General features: G+C 39.8%; 2 protein-coding genes across 2 annotated transcripts; both read right to left on the bottom strand.

The window, feature by feature from the left end:
- Positions 1-232: 232 nt before the first annotated feature.
- On the bottom strand, positions 233-5,465 carry LOC105688622. The gene is made up of 10 exons (XM_012405076.4): positions 4,624-5,465; positions 4,174-4,547; positions 3,859-4,081; positions 3,535-3,754; positions 3,168-3,465; positions 1,766-2,270; positions 1,281-1,654; positions 995-1,217; positions 684-903; positions 233-596 (listed from the first exon to the last, which is right to left on the bottom strand). The coding sequence occupies exons 1-10, from the start codon at positions 5,102-5,104 to the stop codon at positions 296-298; spliced, it is 3,219 nt and encodes a 1,072-aa protein (XP_012260499.2). The 5' UTR covers positions 5,105-5,465; the 3' UTR covers positions 233-295.
- Positions 5,466-5,621: 156 nt separating this feature from the next.
- Positions 5,622-18,666, bottom strand: LOC105688674 (neuropeptide CCHamide-2). The gene is made up of 4 exons (XM_048656769.1): positions 18,510-18,666; positions 18,231-18,427; positions 6,680-6,954; positions 5,622-6,590 (listed from the first exon to the last, which is right to left on the bottom strand). The coding sequence occupies exons 2-4, from the start codon at positions 18,331-18,333 to the stop codon at positions 6,543-6,545; spliced, it is 426 nt and encodes a 141-aa protein (XP_048512726.1). The 5' UTR covers positions 18,334-18,427; positions 18,510-18,666; the 3' UTR covers positions 5,622-6,542.
- Positions 18,667-18,933: the final 267 nt, after the last annotated feature.

Raw genomic sequence — 18,933 nt, 5'->3', positions numbered from 1 at the left:
TTTCAGTTATCTTCTTGATCGACCAAACGAAGCGCGCCAGAATTTGGATTCGCATATTGGCACCGGTAGTGTCCACGTTCAATTGAAATACGATCTCCGATGATAGAGAACAGACCCACGGATGGTCTGCCCCTCATTTTTTCTCCTGACATTTCTTTTAAAATGATCGAGCACCTGCGAGTGGATTTTTCTAATTTTTATACTTGAATCGAGTTCAATCATTTCCACCACGTAAGACATATTAATAGTATTTTATTTTTTCCACACTTGCATTACGGAATATAACAGCGATCAATCAACTTAGTTTCATTTTCTTATCAGCAACCGAAGTTACGGTGAATAAATTAGCGATGTACAGAAAAATTCTAAATGATATGAAAAATGTTGCGAAGATAATTATTACGGATCCTGCCGAAAAAATGGCTATCAAGTCCATATCGTATCTTCTGAACCACACCTCGTCGGCCATAGAGGAATGAAGCTGAGGAGCACCTCGGTGACGAATCACAAATTCTGTCCACCAAATTGCGTTTTCCATCGCGCCATGTGGCTTGTCCTTGGTCAATGAACGCAAATTCAACATCCTCTGCTTGTACCTAAAATACAGTCACATGTGCGTATGACGAAGGTCAGATAATTTCTATGATCGCACGCGAGGCGAATTCAGCTACGAGATAAATTACCCGTTATCTGTTGTAATGGTACGAATAGCTTCGACCAACTCCTCGCTACGCATGGTAGTTATTTCTAATTTTTTAGCAACGTCGAGTGAGACCATTTTATCGATTTGCATATCCTGATCCCCGAAAAATGGTATCCCGATCAGAGGTACGGCGCAGGAGACCGCTTCTTCCGTACTCTGAAGCCCTCCTTGATATATGAAAAGTTTCAAATTTGGATGCGCTAGACAGAATTAATGGCCGTTAAATCATCGCGATGTTCGGGTCAAATTTTCGCGACTCTGTTGCGATCGGATCACCTAGAATCAAATCACCTAGAATAGCTTGTTGCGGTGCCCACTTCACGGTTATAACGTTGTCCGGCTTTCCGGAGAGATTGTCGTCCTCAAACTTCCACAATACTTCGTACGGTAGCTTCGAAAAGGCTGCAATAAATTCATTTATTCTTTCAGCTGATAACGAGCTACTCTTTATGTTTGATCCGAAAGACACGTATACGAATCCTCGCGTAGCATTGTCTAAGATCCTTTGCAGATCCTAAGGGGGCAAATTTCATTGATGTCGTCTCACTTCCAAATTACCGCCCGATCGATAACCTACCTTTGGTAATTCCGGCAATTTCTTCGAAACGTGCAAGCCACCAATTTCGATGACCTTTGGAACGTTTGCCCTTGCGAACGAAATCGGTGTCTGCTGATTGACGAAAATCAAACTGACGTTCTTCTCTATATCCTGAATATCCGGAATGTCATTTCCAAAAAATTCCTCCGCTATCTCCTGTTGCTTTGCCACGTACTCAGTTTTCCAGTAATAAACATATTTCCAACTCTGTACGAAGCGTTTTATTCTCTGCCAAAACGTCTGCTGTACGAAAATCGCTTCTGGCCTCAGTTGCCAATTCGAAGGATGAGTGGACAATATGGGATTACCGATCGCGTGATGATAATTAACGGTTAGCCCGAGCGACGTTATACCTTCGAAAATTCATGGTCATTCTCGCGTTCCCTTTCGAGTTCTTCGGATATACATAGTTCCTCGGAAATGACGTATCTCATTTTTCCGAAGCAAAAATTCTTACTACTCACCGATTATCGGTGCATTCAACCGGTGAGCCAACGTCAAAAGGGCCGGCCAATAAAGCAACTCCATCAGTACCACGTCAAACTTTTCATTGCTGTCGGGCGCGTATAATTTTTTTATCTCCGGATCGTTCAAAACCGCACGCGTATGATTCTGCATCACGGGTGCAAAGGCCCACCAAAATATATCGAACCATTCTTCGTTCGGTCTGACCTCTAGAAAGTCAAAATCAACCTTTTCACGATACAGATAACCGATGTCGATTTCCTTGTAATTATTTAACGTAGGATCCTTTATCGGGTTAGTAGTGACCACGACGAGTTCGTGGCCTTTTTCGTTCAAGGCCAATGTCAGCCCTCGAAAGACCACTTGATGGCTCAACGAAATCGCAGGGAATACACCGAGTATTCTCGCTCCGTTTCCACCGTGCAAAAGGGAAATTAATATGGGAAATGTCGCCGTGATAAAAAATGAGTAGAGATGTAACATCTTAGGCGAACGGTACGGATCCTACTGATTGTGAACTATGATGAGGTGTCTTCACGAGTTCGTGCTATTCTTATAGCCCAATTATTTGAATATTACCGTCATCATAAATCGACGATGCTAGCTAGAGACAATTGATCCATAACGTGAACTAATTTCTATATTACTGTACTAAATGCTTCCATAAACCCGAAGCCATTTCCAAGTAATGATGTACGCTCGAGCAATAAAGTTCGGTATTGTGTAAATATGTGACATGGGATGAGGACGATCTTCTTTATTACGGATAATTTCCATGTTCGTCGAGGCGCCGAAACATCATTCAAGTCTCTTTGCGTATCTGATTTGTAATACAGATTGTTTGAGGTAACGTAGTTATAGGTGTTTCTATACGTTAACAAATATCGTCTTGCCTATTATATATATTTATATACTTGTAACACCGGTTACATTATCATGATGTACTGTTATCACTCGTTATTGAGAAATCTATAATCTCCAGTCGGGTAATTAGTCTGGAATATGCCCATAATTTGTTTCTTCTTCCGAGAAGTGGAGGCAATTACATAAGATGACTGATTTATCCAACTACGATTGAGGACAAAAAATCGTGATCTTTATTTTATGCCTCAAACGTTGGTTTACGTTCTACATTAATTTGGGTGATCGGAAAAATTGACTAGAAATGAAATGAAAAAGATTGGAAACATTGGCAATTTGATGCATTTTTTCGCCGCTTCCTAAGACTGATCAAACGGCCCTCTGGACGGAGGCCAATGATTAAAAATCACCAAGATGAGATCGCGTTAATTGATCAGCCGAGAAGAGCTCGAAAAGATACGATATAAAACATATGATGATAAAACGGATAATAATGATGACAACGATGACTCATCGCGAATGCCTCGAGGGTCATCATCAACTACGTTTCTTCTCGTGAGTGACAACAGAGTTTCCGCGTAATAGACTAATACTGTACGACACAGATTTGTACAATACAAATAATGCGAATAGCAAGATTATCGCACTCCCTACGGAGCAGAAAGCGACTATATCCATGTCGTGCCTCATGTACCACGGGTAGTCGGCCGTAACGGACTGAAGATGCGGCGCACCTCGGTGACGAATCACGTACTCCGTCCACCAAATCGCATTTTCCATTGTATCCTGCGGCCTGTCCTTGATCAACGAATTTATTTCGATCATTTTCTTCTTGTAACTGAAATACGAGAGTGACGGTTGATTCCGATTATGATCGAATAGATTTCAATGCGCGCTATATTCCTACCTGTTATCCGCAACGATCGTGTTTATCGCTTCTATTAATTTCTCGCTGCGTACATCGGTGATTTCTAACTTTATAGCCGCGCCGATCGATGCCATTTTATTAACGAGCATTTCTTGATCCGAAAATACTGGGAAGCCGATCAGGGGAACGCCGTTCGAGATGGCTTCTTCGGTGCTCTGAAGTCCTCCCTGGTAGACGAAGACTTTCAGATTTGGATGTGCTAAATAAAGACGAAAAACAGGTCGTACGAAATTAATTTTTATACCGGCGTTTGCGTTCAACTTTCGTTCGTCGTTATTAAAAAAAAATCGGTTATATTCGTACCCAGAATAGCTTGCTGCGGGGTCCACTTCATGATTATGACATTGTCCGGTTTTCCAGGGAGGTCGTCTTCCTCAAATTTCCAAAGTACTTTGTAGGGCAACTTTGCAAATGCAGCCATGAATTCATTTTTAGTTGCAGCAGGTAACGCCCTACTTTTCACGTTCGAGCCAAGGCTCATGTAAACGAATCCCTCCGTGGCTTGGTCCAAAATATTTTTGAGGTCCTAGGAACAAATATCATTCTCAGGGTAACATATTCGTCGCAACGATCGCGAGTATTTCGTGTGATATTTTTTTGGAACTTGATTCGTCGTACCTTCGATAATTTTTGGGAATTCGGCTGAACGTGGAATCCACCGATTTCAATCATCTTGGGCACGTTCGCCTTGACGAACGAAATTGGTAACAATTCGTTGACGAAAATCAAACTGACATTCTTAGCAAGTTCCGACAAATCGGGAACGTCATCTCCAAAATATCTCTTCGCAGCTTCCTGGTGCAGGGGCAGTATGTGGTTGAAATAATGGTAGAAATAATTGCCGACGTGGAAGAAGTTCTTCAATCGTTTCCAAAACGGCGGTTGTAGTTCGTAATCCCCGTTTTGAAGTTCCCAAATAGACGGATGCGATGTAGCTATCGGATTACCGATCGCGTATTGACTAACGAGTGGTAATGTTAGGGACGTGATACCTTCGAAAAACATCACAAATCACATCGTCGCAGTTCTCTATAAAAATTTCATAGAACCCTCTCCGTTCGGACTCACCTATAACCGGAGCATTGAATCGTTTTCCCAATGGTAGAAGGGGAGTGAAATACAGCATCTCGATAAATATCAAATCAAAATGTTCGTTGCTGTCGGGAGCCATCATTTTCGCCACTTCGGGCATAGCGAACATCTCGTCACACTGTTGGAGCACGATCGTAGCCACGAATGGCCAAGCAAAGTCCATCCATTTTATTTCCCGCAATGAAAGAAAATCAATCTCACCCATCAGCTCGTAATTTTTTTTCGCACTGATTTCATGGTAATTCGTCAAATTCGGATTATTCACAGGATCGGTGGTAATTACAACGAGTTCGTGACCCCGTTTGTTCAATTCCAACATTAACGCGCGAGGTACAACTTGATGACTTATAGAAGCCGTAGGGATTATAGTTAATATCCTCGCACTGTTACCGGTATCCAATACACAAATTAAAATAAAAATGATTGCGACGTTAAAAATTAACGCGTTACGCGACATGGTTATCGATGTTTGACAGGTCACGACGGAAGCGTTTGCTAGATTGTGATTCAATGTTGACCGTTTCTGATTATATAAGCCATTCGAATACCGAAAGCATGGTACATCATCTGTAGAGCTCCCGCGAGCCGATGACTCGGCGATATTCTCAATCCGCAGCGTTACCGAGATTGGTTTTGAAAAATTTTTGCGACGTAATCGACAGATAGCACTCGTGGATGACTCGTATTTTATCGATACACGAAGTATTTAGAATCGTTCATCTACATGGTGCTTTATTGATAACAGTTTTGTCTATTAAACTATACATATATTACGTACCGTACGTATTCTCATTTCTTACATAGTTACGTTCAATCGTATTGCGTAAGATCATAAATACATACTCGGAGCTTACACGCATATATGTGTGTTTCGTATGCATACACACATATTATTCATCCAGTTACAAGTATTTAGAATATATATGCATATTACAACCACATGGTAAAATTATCAAGTTCTTTCTCCAACTGCATTAGTTAAACATTTTTTGATATTTATTCAAATCTTTGTAGAATTTTTTTTTTTTTTTTTTTTTCTTTCACATATCCACATACAATGAGATGGCAACTGTTACAATATTAATTTCACCGTGCTCAGCTTCCCTCTCTTTTCGTCTTACACTCGTATCTAATAAAATTTGATAAATAAATGTATGATCATTGAAATGAACTGTAATATTTATCTCTCACAATACTGCACGTATAACGATCATCTTGTATTTCTAAGTGGATTCAACCAACATTTTATCATCATGCTCAGATAACAGAGTTTTTTCAAATGACTGTTGCTAATCTTTATCAAGTGGATATTCTTAATGATATTCTTTTTCGATACACATATTTATCACCAATCGAGCGATATCTACGTATTGAATTTTATGGAACTTTGAAAAATCAACCCACCATTACCTGCAATTAATCGGGCTGATAACAGAAATATTGAAAAGTAAAAGAGTTGAAAGAAAAGTTGAAAAATCTTACGTTTCGATGGCAATTTTAATGCACCGTTACGGGCACAGTAGTCAGCCAGCTTCTGAATATTATTTATAAGTACAATATTATTCTGACTTCGGTTCCCATAAGAGAAACGTACAAGATATGTTATTCGCCGCAATGAAGAAGCGGCATTGAACTTGGGGGAAAATAATTGCTAGTAAATGAAAAAGATAAGAGAAAAGGAAACCTAGAATACGACAAGTGTGCACAAGCGTATATTATAGGGCATTCGTATTTATAATATTATAACAAATAATTAGTGCAAGTTATTCATCAACTTATCATACATTTTTTTTTTTTTTTCTTCTTCTTGTAAATCTATATCATAAGTCGTACAATTTTATGTAACATATATTTCACTCGATTTCGGAGACACAATTTTTATATCGTGGGATATCTTACATCGTACCGAAATCGACGGGATTCGCGCGACGGTAGGAAGCTAACTGAAATCAGACGAAAGAAAAGAATATATATAAAAAACGCATCAAACAATTGGTAGGAATAATTAGGAAATCGATGACGATTCGCTCACCCATTGTCTGATGAATGGTGACAAATTGTGAGCGGGATGTTGTTGTTGTTGAGGGCTCAGTGCCTGGAGTCGGTGGAAACGTGGCATTGGACGGTCCTGATAAATCTGACCACCGTCCGCTATCAATACTTCCTCACCTCCTCGCGGTGTGTCGTAATCCTGAATATCCTGACTCAAATTTTCAACATCTTGCAGGCTTTCTTCGGCACGAGTAGAGGGCTCGGATCTTTTACCGTGACCCCCGAAGCAGGAATGACCGAACGCGGAACAACCCCCTGTAAGTGAATATTTTTCTGTTAATTTCAATTATTCAATAATTCGTTCCGTTACGTGAATGATTATAAAATCGCAACGCCTGCGCTCAGTTTCATCGTTGAAATATCGTCGTTATTGTGACGATGGATCATTAATTCTCCGTTAATAATCAGCCATTTATTATACAAATCGGGGCTGCGCCATTATGTGCATCGCATTGGTACCGTGACATAATCAACCCCGTACCGACATTTCGCCATGTGCGTATTTACACATGAAACGCAATCGCGATTGTTGTTACGATATGAACATCTTCATTCAAATTTATGATCCTTTCAAAGCGCGTGGAAAATATTTTTTCGCAAAAACCTTCGCGTAGGTAAAATGCAGTGTATGAGCACAGTTTTTATATTTCTCCATCTCGGGCGTACACGCGATCCAATTTTTTTTTTTTTTTTCTTTCGCATAATGCCGGAGTACATATACACCTTGTCATTTCTTATAATACACGTACGCAATTTTCCGGAGTAAAACGCATCAATATTGTAACAATAACGCGTGTACGTAAACGTGCGGGGGATGAAGGAGAAAAAAAAAGCCAAATTACACGAGTGTAACAACACATGATATTCTCCTTCAAGCATAGTATATACGTATAAAAACGGAAGCGGTGGTACTCGCCCATTTACATGTACTCGCCCATGTACGTACATAAGGTTTATACACGTACGTATGACATATTTCCACGAAGCGACGATCCTGCAGCATCCACGTACCTATACTCTGGTGCAAGCGTAAATTAAGTTGCTTCCTCTTGATACACACTCTCTTCGATTCGTTTTTTTCCCCTTCTATTCTTTTTAACCCCCATTTCCTTTATTATAATTTTTATATAACATTATATTTTTTTTTCTATTGTTTTTTTTTCGCGTTTTACCGCGACGTGTTTTATCTCTCATATTTCTCATACCATCGATTTTACGCACTCCACTCGGATTTAACACGTTATATTCTGTGTAGGTATGCGTACGTAATATTATGGGATCTATTTATAACGCAGGGAAACTACTTCCGACGATTTTCAAAAAGAAAACAATTTTTCAAGCATGTAGCGATTTAAATGAAAATTCAATTTATATGAATTTGGATTTGCAAGAGATACGTCTGATTGAAATATCATATGATGGGGTGTTTTAATTTTATATATGATAAAAAAAAAAACGTCGAGAATTTTCCCCTTTGAACTTCATCCTATAACACAAGTATGCTATACTTTGCAAATAAAATTTCATGAAAAATTTATCATTCCAAAAGCGGAAAAATATTAATCCTTTCGGATACTGTAGATGGATGTAGCTGTAGAATTTTTCAATCCTTGCCTACCTCATTTTTCGCCCCATTTCGATAATAACCCTTCATTTTATTTACCGAGGGTGTGTCCCATGGAATAAACCCCTCTGCTCTCTGGAGGAAGATGTTTTTAGTAAAAATCGAGAAAATACGCTGTCGGTAGACAAATTTCGATGAAGCAAAAAAAAAAAAAAAGGAAACAGTGGAGAAATGCACGTATTTGATCATTTTCGTGCCTGCGTCTCCGAATGAAATCGTTATTCATTTTCAAAAATCATAAACATTAGTCGATTAGTTTGTAACATAGAACAAAGAAGAGTATGAAGACGGAAAATAAGAGAAGGATTTAAAGTAAAGAAAAAAGACCCAGCGGGTTATTGAAACGTGCCGATCGACGGTGCACGTTTACAATCAACGGAATGTGCTCTGAAAAAGAAGGAGTAATTTCTATCACGTGGGTTTGATTGCACCACACTTTAACCTGCAGTTCTACGTTTTTTTAATTATTTATAATCTCCGCAATTACGTTAGAAAAATCGAGCCCGTTAACCCAACTGCGGAAATATATGGCGCATAATCTCCGTGAGATATTCGATAAATAATTAAATGCACCTCTGTTCCAAAGTATTTTTTTTTTTTTTTTTCTCTCCTTCTCTTCTCTGCATCTTGGCATATACGCATACCTGTGTATAGTGTCGGTGCAACGCAAACATAGAGCGACAAACATGTGCGGTACATACCCGAATGTACACGTATGTATACGTATACGTGTATCCCCATTGGCTAGATTTGCATAATTTCATTCCAAACACGTAGCAAGTTTGCCCGACCGACTGACTGACTAGCTATAAGGGTGTAGAAATATAGGGGCCAGATATGTGTGTGTATGTGGTTTGCGTGTATATGCGGGTTCCGAGGCCATAACGGTAAGAGTTTCTCTTACGATTGGGCGCACAAACCCCCTTGTACATATAGGTATATTTGAAATCCCAAATGATTCAATTAACCGAAGCAGGCGTATGATTGTATAATTAATCAGCCACAAAACGGAACCCATCCCCGTCGTATTTGCGATTTCCCAACCGTGAAAAGCCGAGCGCGCGAGTTCACCCCCGGTATTTTCACTGCACACTTCTTCCCAAAAAAAAGTTGGCGAACGCGGTGACCATTTATCGATAAAAATCGTCGATAAATCAAATTGTCATTAACGGAGGCGCGAATCCGTGCCGCGTGATGTGTATTATTTGTCTACGTTCAGTTTATAACTGGAAAACGGAGGGGGGTAAGTGACGAAAAATAGCGGGAGACGAAGACACGAGGGTGCGATGTAATCGTCTTAACTTTATCGCTTTCCATTCCATCGGGCTCGAATAAACTAAAGAGAATGAAAAATTATACGCGTTCGACTTGGTGTTTCCCAAAAACGCCTGGCGATCATCTCCGTAGAATCGAGTACCTGTAGTATAATTCTGTCGGCTAATTAGTTGCCGCGCGCTTGCATCAAGAGTTTGCATTTATACCAACGAGTTGAAGATAGAAATTAGCTAATATACCGTCTAGGTGAAGTAAATTAAAGTTGGTATACATCGGGTGATGGTCAACGTTGATAGAATACAGAAGGTCCATTTTGTAGCGATTCGCGTAGCGGTCATTTTCGTTTTTCTAAACAGAACTCGATTTCTTCCTGAATCAAAATTGTAGTAGGTTTCGAGGCGAATCAAAAAGTATGAAAAAATGTCGTGTCATTCACGAATATTCGAGCTAATATCCTTCGTAGGGGTAAAAAAAAAGGGTTTAATACTGAGAAGAATTTTTATCTTTTCTCATTAATCGTTGTACCTGAAGATTCATTTACTCCGTGTCAATACAGACGGTGAAAATTTGTTCTTATTACACATTATTACTTTTTCGTACAACTTCACGATACTAGATCAGACGAAAATAATTTTTTCTCTCTTCGCCGTTGAGAAAAATCGATATCATTCACTCGTATTTTGGCTGTGCTCTTTTGAAAATCTTGAAAATAATTTTCATACATTTTTTTTCTCAATTTAGTCACCGAATAAGAATAAAAAATATCGACAATTAACACATTCCGCGGTACACAGGATATAATCCGAATGAAAGTAATTGGTGCGCAATTTTTGTAATAACCGCGACTTCACTATAGTGTACAATGTACATTTATGTGTAATTAGCAAACACGATTACTACTAAAGTACAACGTGTACGATATAATTATGTTTGGCTAATTAACAGGAGTTTCGGCAACGATATAAACTGTGCAGATTTTGCGCCAAGTTTCACCTGTAACATGGATTAATTTCTGAGCGAATGAAAATCATTAGCGTTGTCTCAGAGATGTACGGTCAAATAAATATTAGCTATGAATTATAATGTAGTACAGACTAATGTGTACGTCGGTGAAGATGTTTGGGCAATCAATCAAGGTTCATTGGGGAGATGAAATTGGTTACTTCTGGTGAGTTGCCTCTGCGGGCTAACGTGATTCGCCATCACACGGCTGATCGCACTAAATCTCACCGTCCACGATTATGGATGTATCGGACTAACCCACTCGATCGTCGTCTCAAAATATGTACCAACAAATTCGTCACAGGTACAAATAACGCAAATGCCGGCTATTTAGGTACCTCGAACCCTTAGATGGCTACGTAGTGTATTTTTGCAACCTTAACATCCCCTGCGATGCCTTAAATTACCTAACCAAATTAACAGATTATTCGGCTAATCGAATCTTCGTGCTCCATCCCCGTTTCCAACACCTCTTCACAGACGCGGTAACTATGTGTACCGAAGAAAATAAAATTTTTTGCTAAATTTGCAGATTCTCAACGAACGTGCGAATTTTTTTTTCTTTTTTTTTTTCACCCCATCCGCGGTCGAGGTTAATTGACATATGATCATCGCGTAAATTCTTTTTTTTCCCCTTCGTTTTCAAAAAAAAATTACACGACGTCAGAAAATTTTTTTTAAATTTCGTTCCGATGGAATGAAAAGTGGTGGATGTAATAAACGATGAAGAAATGTGTGAATATGTATGTTGGATAGAAAAATAAGGAAGGAAGGGCAAAGAACAAAAAACAAGGGATGAATACACATCGCGGACCGCCAATATTTTTGCCTAATTAAAAATACAAATGACTTACGACTGACTCTCGTTCAGCGTTACACCTCATTACCCCCGCAGTACCGTCTGACGTTTTCGAATAAAATTTTCTCTCCGTTAATTTAATTACATTGTCTGAATTCAGCTTCGAACTTGTGTGTCGGTGGTGAAATGTTGAAATCGTTAACAAGAACAACTGCGGAAGTCCTTCACCCCGTCGCCATTGAAACGGAAAAAAGGAAAAAAAGGAAAATAGTATACGTAATATAATATATGAAGAGAAGGTTTTTTCTTTCTTAATTTTTCTGTCGTTTTCTCGCCGCTTCGCTCTTTCATTAAACTGTCTCATCACCGCCGACTGATTACAGCGAGAAAAATTATTCACCCCGCCGTGTACCGTACATGCACCGCGAGTAAATTATCGAAACAAAGGAGTACGAGAATAAATAAATTACGTTAGATTTTTCTTTCTTCTCGTCCCGCAACAGATTTCGAAATTTGTTTCGTTTCTTTTTATTTCAAAAACAATTCGCACTCGTAATTTCGATTCTTCGCGAAGCTTTTATCGCTTGCAGGGCGCCCCGTTTGAGCGCGCGGTCCATCGGTGGTTGACGGTGACGCGTAAAATCCGACGGATTATTTTCTTCGCGGATAGTCGATCGCGCGCCCCGTTGGTCATCGTTATTCGCACATTAATTTCACTAGCATTTATATTGGTTATCGCACGCATATATATCGTAAACGTGAATAAATGTCACCGCGGAGCAATTAAAACGTTGAACGAATTTTCTACCGTTACGCGCACCGCCGTATACGCCCGGATTAATTCTCAATCGATTATTTGTTCAATTATTTATTTACTCTCCGACGACGACGACGACGTCGACGGGTTCGATGATCGGTATACTACGATCGTCGCGAAGTCTGCGAAAGAGGGTGAAAATACGAGACTAATACGAATATCTAGTTCTCTTACGATGCAGCAGGTAATTCGCAGTAGTTGCTCATCCTACGGGTATATCTGTGACAAAATAAAAAAAGGTGTTTGCGCGTAATGATAACTCAAGGCCTGACCCTTTACGTGACTTCAATAAAAGAATGGTCCTCCGCCCGCGAAGGTGAGGACGTAGCGTCTGTAGTACCTGACACCTGACCGTATGTGTACACCGCATACGGACCGCACATACGTCAAACCTACGAGGTTCGCAAGGGTGGACCCAAAGACAATGAGAAAAAAGAGCACGAATAATGACGACGAAATAGAGCTTCGAGCAATTTAGCTACATTCCGACCCTCGAGAGTCGTCGTACCGCCACATAGGATTTTTACGTACTCGCTCGAAAGAATTGCTAAGAGAATAGAATAGGTAGAACCACCGTGAGCGTCAAAATTACGTGGGTTGGAATCTAAATCTAACCCTAACCTGAGGGCACGGTTATGCCAATAGTGTGGAGGGTCACTACGACCCCGCATTTCTCATCCCTTGGGTCCTGTTATACACTGACCCCCCCCGCCCATGATCCATCGCGAGTCGTTACTCTGATATGATCTTTTTGTACAACCTCTTCGGTAACCAACCTATGGCGAATTTTTTTTCATACTTTATTTACCGAGAGGTAGGAAGAGCTTTTTTCGGTACGTGCAGTATCGAGTTCCAAGGGGCCTAAGATATTCGCACATTATATGCAGAAAACGATTGCAATTTATTTTACCGTATTTATTTTTCAAACAAGAATAAAGTGACACGAGTTTGATTTTCTGTTCGCCTTTGTCTTGATTAACAATTATTAAAATTTTCGAAATTTATCGAGACAAAAAACGTTGTCACTTCCCTCGAATTTCTGACGTATCTAAAAACCGAAAAATCCCGACTAAAGAAAAAGAGAAAAAAGAATGAAAAGAAAAACCAAAATTTAGTTAAATCGAAATTGAATCGTTTTTATGCACCGTCGTTCGTGTACCTGTGTAATAACGTTTTAAATTCTGCTTTTCTGTCATGCGGAGCAACAAGTTTCATCCTATATACCTACGGGTAACACGCGCCTCGTCCAGGGGTAATAGTTCGCATATATAATTTCGCCGAACTCATGCGCGTAAATAATTCGAATTCGAAATGGATAAAATTTTTTTTTCAGAAACTCACGCGATCTTTGAAAAGTATCCTGCAAACGACAGTTCGATACTCTAAATAGGTTTCGAACTTTGCAACGTTCTTTTTCTTCTTTCCTTTTTTTCTTCTTCTTATCCCGGCGGGGGTACATTTTTTTACCGTTTTACTTTTGCAAAAATTGAAAAAAAAAACTGAGTGAAAATTAACAGCGAATACCCACTTGAAAATAATTTTACCGAGCATCAGCTATCGTCGCGTGTAGGGGGTAGAAAAGCTATTCTATGGGAATGTGAATCAAATATAAAAATTGTTTTCCTCGGCGAGTCTCAAAGTGATAGAAAATAAATGATGCATCGATAGGCGGTATGTACATCGATCTGGTTTTATTTTACCCAACGTTACTCTGGGGCAGCCGAAATTGAAAAACTGCAGAATTGGGTACCCCGTACTTGTGCTTTTTTTTGAGGTCCGGTCAAAGGTTCGGAAATCTTAACGTTAGAGGAGGAGAGTTCCTGCGTCGAGTAACGAAACGAATTTTTTATTCTCCCGGGATTAGGTTACTTCAGGTCCGTCTTCTGGACTTCCTCTACTTTTTTCTTCCTCTTTTTTCGTTTCTCTTTCAAGGTCTAGGTAACGAGGTACTCTAAATGTAAAAAAAACTGGCTCTACGGTCGCCTCCGATGCTACAAATTTGTGTCATTGCACCGACTGTGCAATTTTTTTTTTTTCCCACTGAGAATTCTGAATGTGGAAAAAATTTGACACCAGCATTTCCACGCACGTTTCGGACTCACTCCCCAACCGAATGTAAAACTGACAAAATGAAATTACATTGCGAAATTTGAATGGGAATAGAATTTTTTTTTTTTTTACACAAAGTGAAACCGTTAATTAATGATACAATAGCACAACTTCCTCGATTGTTTAGTCTGAACTTTCATCTCGGCAGCTGCGAAAATTCTGTTAAAAGATTTCCCCGTTTTGTCTTATGTACTTCATATCTACTGCCTCAACTTTGTACATGTGTGTGTGCGGAGGTAGGGGGCAGATAAATTGCGTAACTTGTCATCCAAACTCAATGGTGAAAACTTTGATCCTATGGTGTTATCATATAGTGCTGCAACTTTATATCTTTGCCCGAAGAAGTTTAAGGGATAAGTTTAAAACTTGAAATTTCATTGTCGCGCGATGACTTTCTTTATATTTTATGACGGGTATGCGTAAGAACAGGGAGTGAAATGTACGCGTAAATATCTGCAGTCGCGGCAACGAATCCAAGGGTAGAATCTAAAAGCTCAACGGCTAAAAGCGAGGCGGCTTTGTAATTGTGAAAGAAAAAGAATGGAAGTAAGAAAATAGAGCGAAAGAAAGAAGAGAATAATCGAAATTCAATAAAAAGGTGAAAATCGAAACACTCACATCCGGCGTCCGCTTCCTCGTGAGACCTTGAAATATCAGGCGGCTTAAAAAGACTTTTGAAATAATCGATGTATCGAGGTTCGCGGTATCAAACAGCCCTCACTGTTCGAACGAAGGGCGTAGATATTCCACCTACGATGACTAAGACGCACACGTCGATATCGCGATATTACACACCGCGCGGTGATTCAAAACGATCGGCGAAGCTGCAGCGTGCGAAATTTAAATATTCAAATTGCACCATCAACGCCGCGGATATCCCGCTCTCTCCGGACGAAGATGTTCAATGAGAGATGGAGAGAGAAAAAATGTTGCGAAGTGTGACGTAGAGCGTAACGTCACGGTTTTTCACCCCCTTTTTCTCTTTCTCTTGAGGAAAAAAAAAACGTTATTTTCAATTCGTTTGACGTGTGCCGGGTGTAGCGTAAAAGGCGGTCGTTTATGTCATACGGACATCATACGAAGAGCTTTTTCTGTATTCGTTAAGTTTCAAGCGATCTTCGTTAAAATCTTACGGCCGTACATACTCGTTAATGCGAAAGGGGTCAAGTTCGAACACTCGAACGTGTACGTATTCAAGATATACATGTAAGCGAGCGTTTTGTACATCCCCGGAGTGTACGATTCGATGCATTATAAGGTCACAGTGCCTGCGATCCGACGTTCTAACGGTGGAATAGAATCTCGAAGACCTGCTCAACGAAAATATCGGCGTTTCGAATAATGAATAAAATCTCACAAATTTGTCGGAACAGAACGTTGCCGTAAGGAGTGCGCGCGGTCATTCGTCGATCGTTGTGTTGTACACACAATGCGCGAGAAAATTAGAATTAATTTACGATGATGAATTCAGAAATGTGCAAAACAATTTACTAACCCCGCCGCAAATGATTCGTTTTCTCGAAGAACGGTGTTTCCCCATTACAATCCCGAAAAACTTGTAATTTCATTTTCCAACCTGATTTCGAAAACAATAGAACGCATTCAAAGTTACGTTTTTGTTGCTTCGGACGCGACTTTTGACACACTATATTATACCATGGAAACGAAAGAACAATTAACGGTCATTCAGACGTTCAGTTCAGATATTAAATGAATTGAACAAAGAAAAAAAAACAATCTCCCGATACATCCGCTTGATATTTTTTTGGGTTTTTGAGCTCCGATATCACAGTGCACAATTCACCCCAGCTTTGATTGAGTCGAGTCGGTTGCAGAATCTGCGTCTCGATTGGTATGCGGAAAACTTTGTGGCGGTAATAAAGTTAGTTTAAAATAGAAGTCGGATAATATCAGTGTACATATTTACGTACACCGAATAATAGTCACTGGTTATTCCGCATGCATAATTCACGATCCGGTGCTCCGATACAGTTGGAAATTTTATTCAGAACATCTGAAATCTCGCAAAGTTATATCATCAACCGCTGATTCCCTTCTTTATCTTTTTTTCATTACGTCGTATTCGATAAGGAAACTATTCGGCTGTGCGATGAGAATTTTTCCGTGGGATTTTTGTAGCTGATTTTCAATACGGGTATCGACGATCAAATGTCCTGTGCACAGTGCACTTCAACAGCGAATGGCGAATCATGATTTATCGAAAATGAGATAACGGCGTTTCCCTGCGATGCCGAACGTGCAGTAGTCATTCGGCGAATCTCGATTACGAACAAACGCGCGTAGTCGAAATTATATTGTTATAACAAATTCAGAATGTAACGTCGCAGGGATTTATATCCATTGAAATTACCGATATGCATTATGGTATATATCTGCTCAAATTTGTTTCTCGCAATAAACCAGCGGATCGAATGAACGTCGTGTGTTTTATCGTCGCCGTAGTTAGCGATACGTTTTCTACAAAATGAACCGATCTCTCTGATTTTTCACTCGAATTTCCGTAGTGTGGTACAATGTGTCTCTTACTTGATTGATATAACGATAATTTGATATAAAATTATGCAACCTAATTACGAGGATAAGTCTTGGGCGTTGAAATTCTCATAGATTACATTATATACACCTTGTATTCCAAAACTTTTAAATCTTCGCAAAACACTTTATACGAAAAAAAAAAGGAAAAATTTTTTCATCACCCTCTCCGCAGTCTCCCCCGAAACTTTTAAAGTCAGCAGATTCGTCGGTTGAAAGATAATTTTTATTATTTTTCTCCCTTATTTTCTTTCAACAATCCAAACCTCCTTCGCATTATTTAAACAAAAAAACAAAAAACTTGTTCTTGTGATTTGTATCGAGAAGAACGAGAAAAAAAAAAAACTAACAGAAATAAGGGAAAAGAAAAAAAGTACAAACTCGTTTACTCGATGGTAATTTGAATTTTTCTGCTCTTCGCATGCGCACAATTTTGCGCCGTTGGAGAGCGAAAGACGAAAAAAGAGATTGAATGTTAAAGTAACTCGATAAATTTGTAGACGGAAATTATTATTTTGGACGTAATAAGAGAAAAGAATTTCTCACCGTCGATATCGTTAGACACGTTCCAAATGAATATAATGTCCGCAGCACCGGACCGCAAGAAGAGAAAAACAGAAATCAAGGTGGGAAAATTGTTCGAGGCAACTTTGAAAACTGTTCAGTTGATTGCCGCGTCTGATTCGAGGGCCGAGAATCAAATTGATCGTTTGTCCTTTTCGACCTACATACACAACCGTGCATTATTCTCGACCGCAAATACGAGCAGGATAAACTGCTGAGCAATTTTCTCAAGCATCCGATCGACGACGAAAATTTTATATATAAGTGTAAGTTTTCTTCTTTTTCGTTGATTTAAAAAAAATTTGGAAACGCCAGCAAAAGATTACGTAGGTATCGACAAAATTGCGGCGATGATCGAGCCGTGAATCTTTCGAACCCCTAGCGAAAAGCGCGCGTTAAAAAACCGTATCCTGTGTGTAAAAGTGTTTTTCAAGTTGTAAAATTTCATCGGAAAACTAGTCGCTTTAAAATATTTAAGCTTATGAATAAATTTCTTTAGACGTGAACATCGAAGCGTGTATATTATCGGTACGTAGCGTGGTACGCATCCCTCGGGGACCTCGTTCTATGCATTTTCATATCATCACGTAGGACGTGGGGATATAAAACTTTTGATCATGCGATACGAAAATGTGAACTAAAGCAATAACAACCGTATTACCTTCTCCCGAACGCACACGTACTCTGGGATAGGGTACGAAAATTTTTTTTGACAACGGAAAGAAAGAAGGAAAAATCGCAAAATAAAATGAAATAATCGAACGAATAAACGACTGATTTTCACTCACGTTTGGCCGATGCTTCCGTCGATAAACAAATGGCCACCAGAAACGTCGCGCAGACAAAAGATCGGAGAAATGTTCCGAAAGATTTATTCGCGGTCTTCATCATCTTGGTAAAATTTCTCTTCTGCGGTTCTCCGGTCAAGTTTCGAGCTCGATTCGCGTCGTTTCTTCTTCTTCTTCTTCTTCCTTCCGCTACTCTTCTTTTTATAAAATAATAATCCAGCCGGATTGTCAGCGTATATTTGTGAACGGTAACGAGGGGATCTTCGAGCTCGGACTTACAGAGTCTACCGTTAATTCTGGTTGTTTGTTGTCCCGGTTTTTGCTGCGCTACCACTACCCTCCGTTCGGTGTATCTCCTTAGGTGCTTCTTCGGTGAGCAGGTGGTTGCGAATGAATGAGGTTCTCGATGCGCACCCAGTCTTTTACAGAAGCGGAACGGAACGGGCGAGTGGCGCAGCTGTAGGTAGCTAGGTATGTTTATATACATAACATATTGTATATGTAAAACATAGATATATATACTTGTGCAAAGATATGTACACACGTAACCTGCGCCCGATGACACCAAAGGGGATGCTGGGTCCAGGTTACGCGCTGGTGGTGGTGGTGGACATGGGAATAGTGGTTGTGATCCGAGGCGGTGCTGCTGGTCGCGCGAAAATGGAAAGTAGCTTATAGCTCCGCGAAGTTAAGAAGGGGAGAA

The sequence above is a fragment of the Athalia rosae genome, chromosome 6 (assembly GCF_917208135.1).
Source record: "Athalia rosae chromosome 6, iyAthRosa1.1, whole genome shotgun sequence".
Lineage (NCBI taxonomy): Eukaryota > Metazoa > Arthropoda > Insecta > Hymenoptera > Athaliidae > Athalia > Athalia rosae.
Note: the sequence above shows the minus strand (reverse complement) of the source record. Positions and strands in the feature narration are given on the sequence as shown.

What these genes read in the sequence shown, in the direction of transcription:
- LOC105688622 (XM_012405076.4), bottom strand. Translation starts at nt 5,104, where the DNA reads ATGTCGCGTAACGCGTTAATTTTTAACGTCGCAATCATTTTTATTTTA. An exon ending in ATTCCCAAAAATTATCGAAG is followed by an intron (nt 4,082 to 4,173) that starts GTACGACGAATC and finishes ATTTGTTCCTAG; the next exon opens with GACCTCAAAAATATTTTGGA. An exon ending in CCCGCAGCAAGCTATTCTGG is followed by an intron (nt 3,755 to 3,858) that starts GTACGAATATAA and finishes GTCTTTATTTAG; the next exon opens with CACATCCAAATCTGAAAGTC.
- LOC105688674 (XM_048656769.1), bottom strand. Translation starts at nt 18,333, where the DNA reads ATGATGAAGACCGCGAATAAATCTTTCGGAACATTTCTCCGATCTTTT. An exon ending in GACGGAAGCATCGGCCAAAC is followed by an intron (nt 6,955 to 18,230) that starts GTGAGTGAAAAT and finishes ATTCACTTACAG; the next exon opens with GGGGTTGTTCCGCGTTCGGT. An exon ending in CACCATTCATCAGACAATGG is followed by an intron (nt 6,591 to 6,679) that starts GTGAGCGAATCG and finishes GTCTGATTTCAG; the next exon opens with TTAGCTTCCTACCGTCGCGC.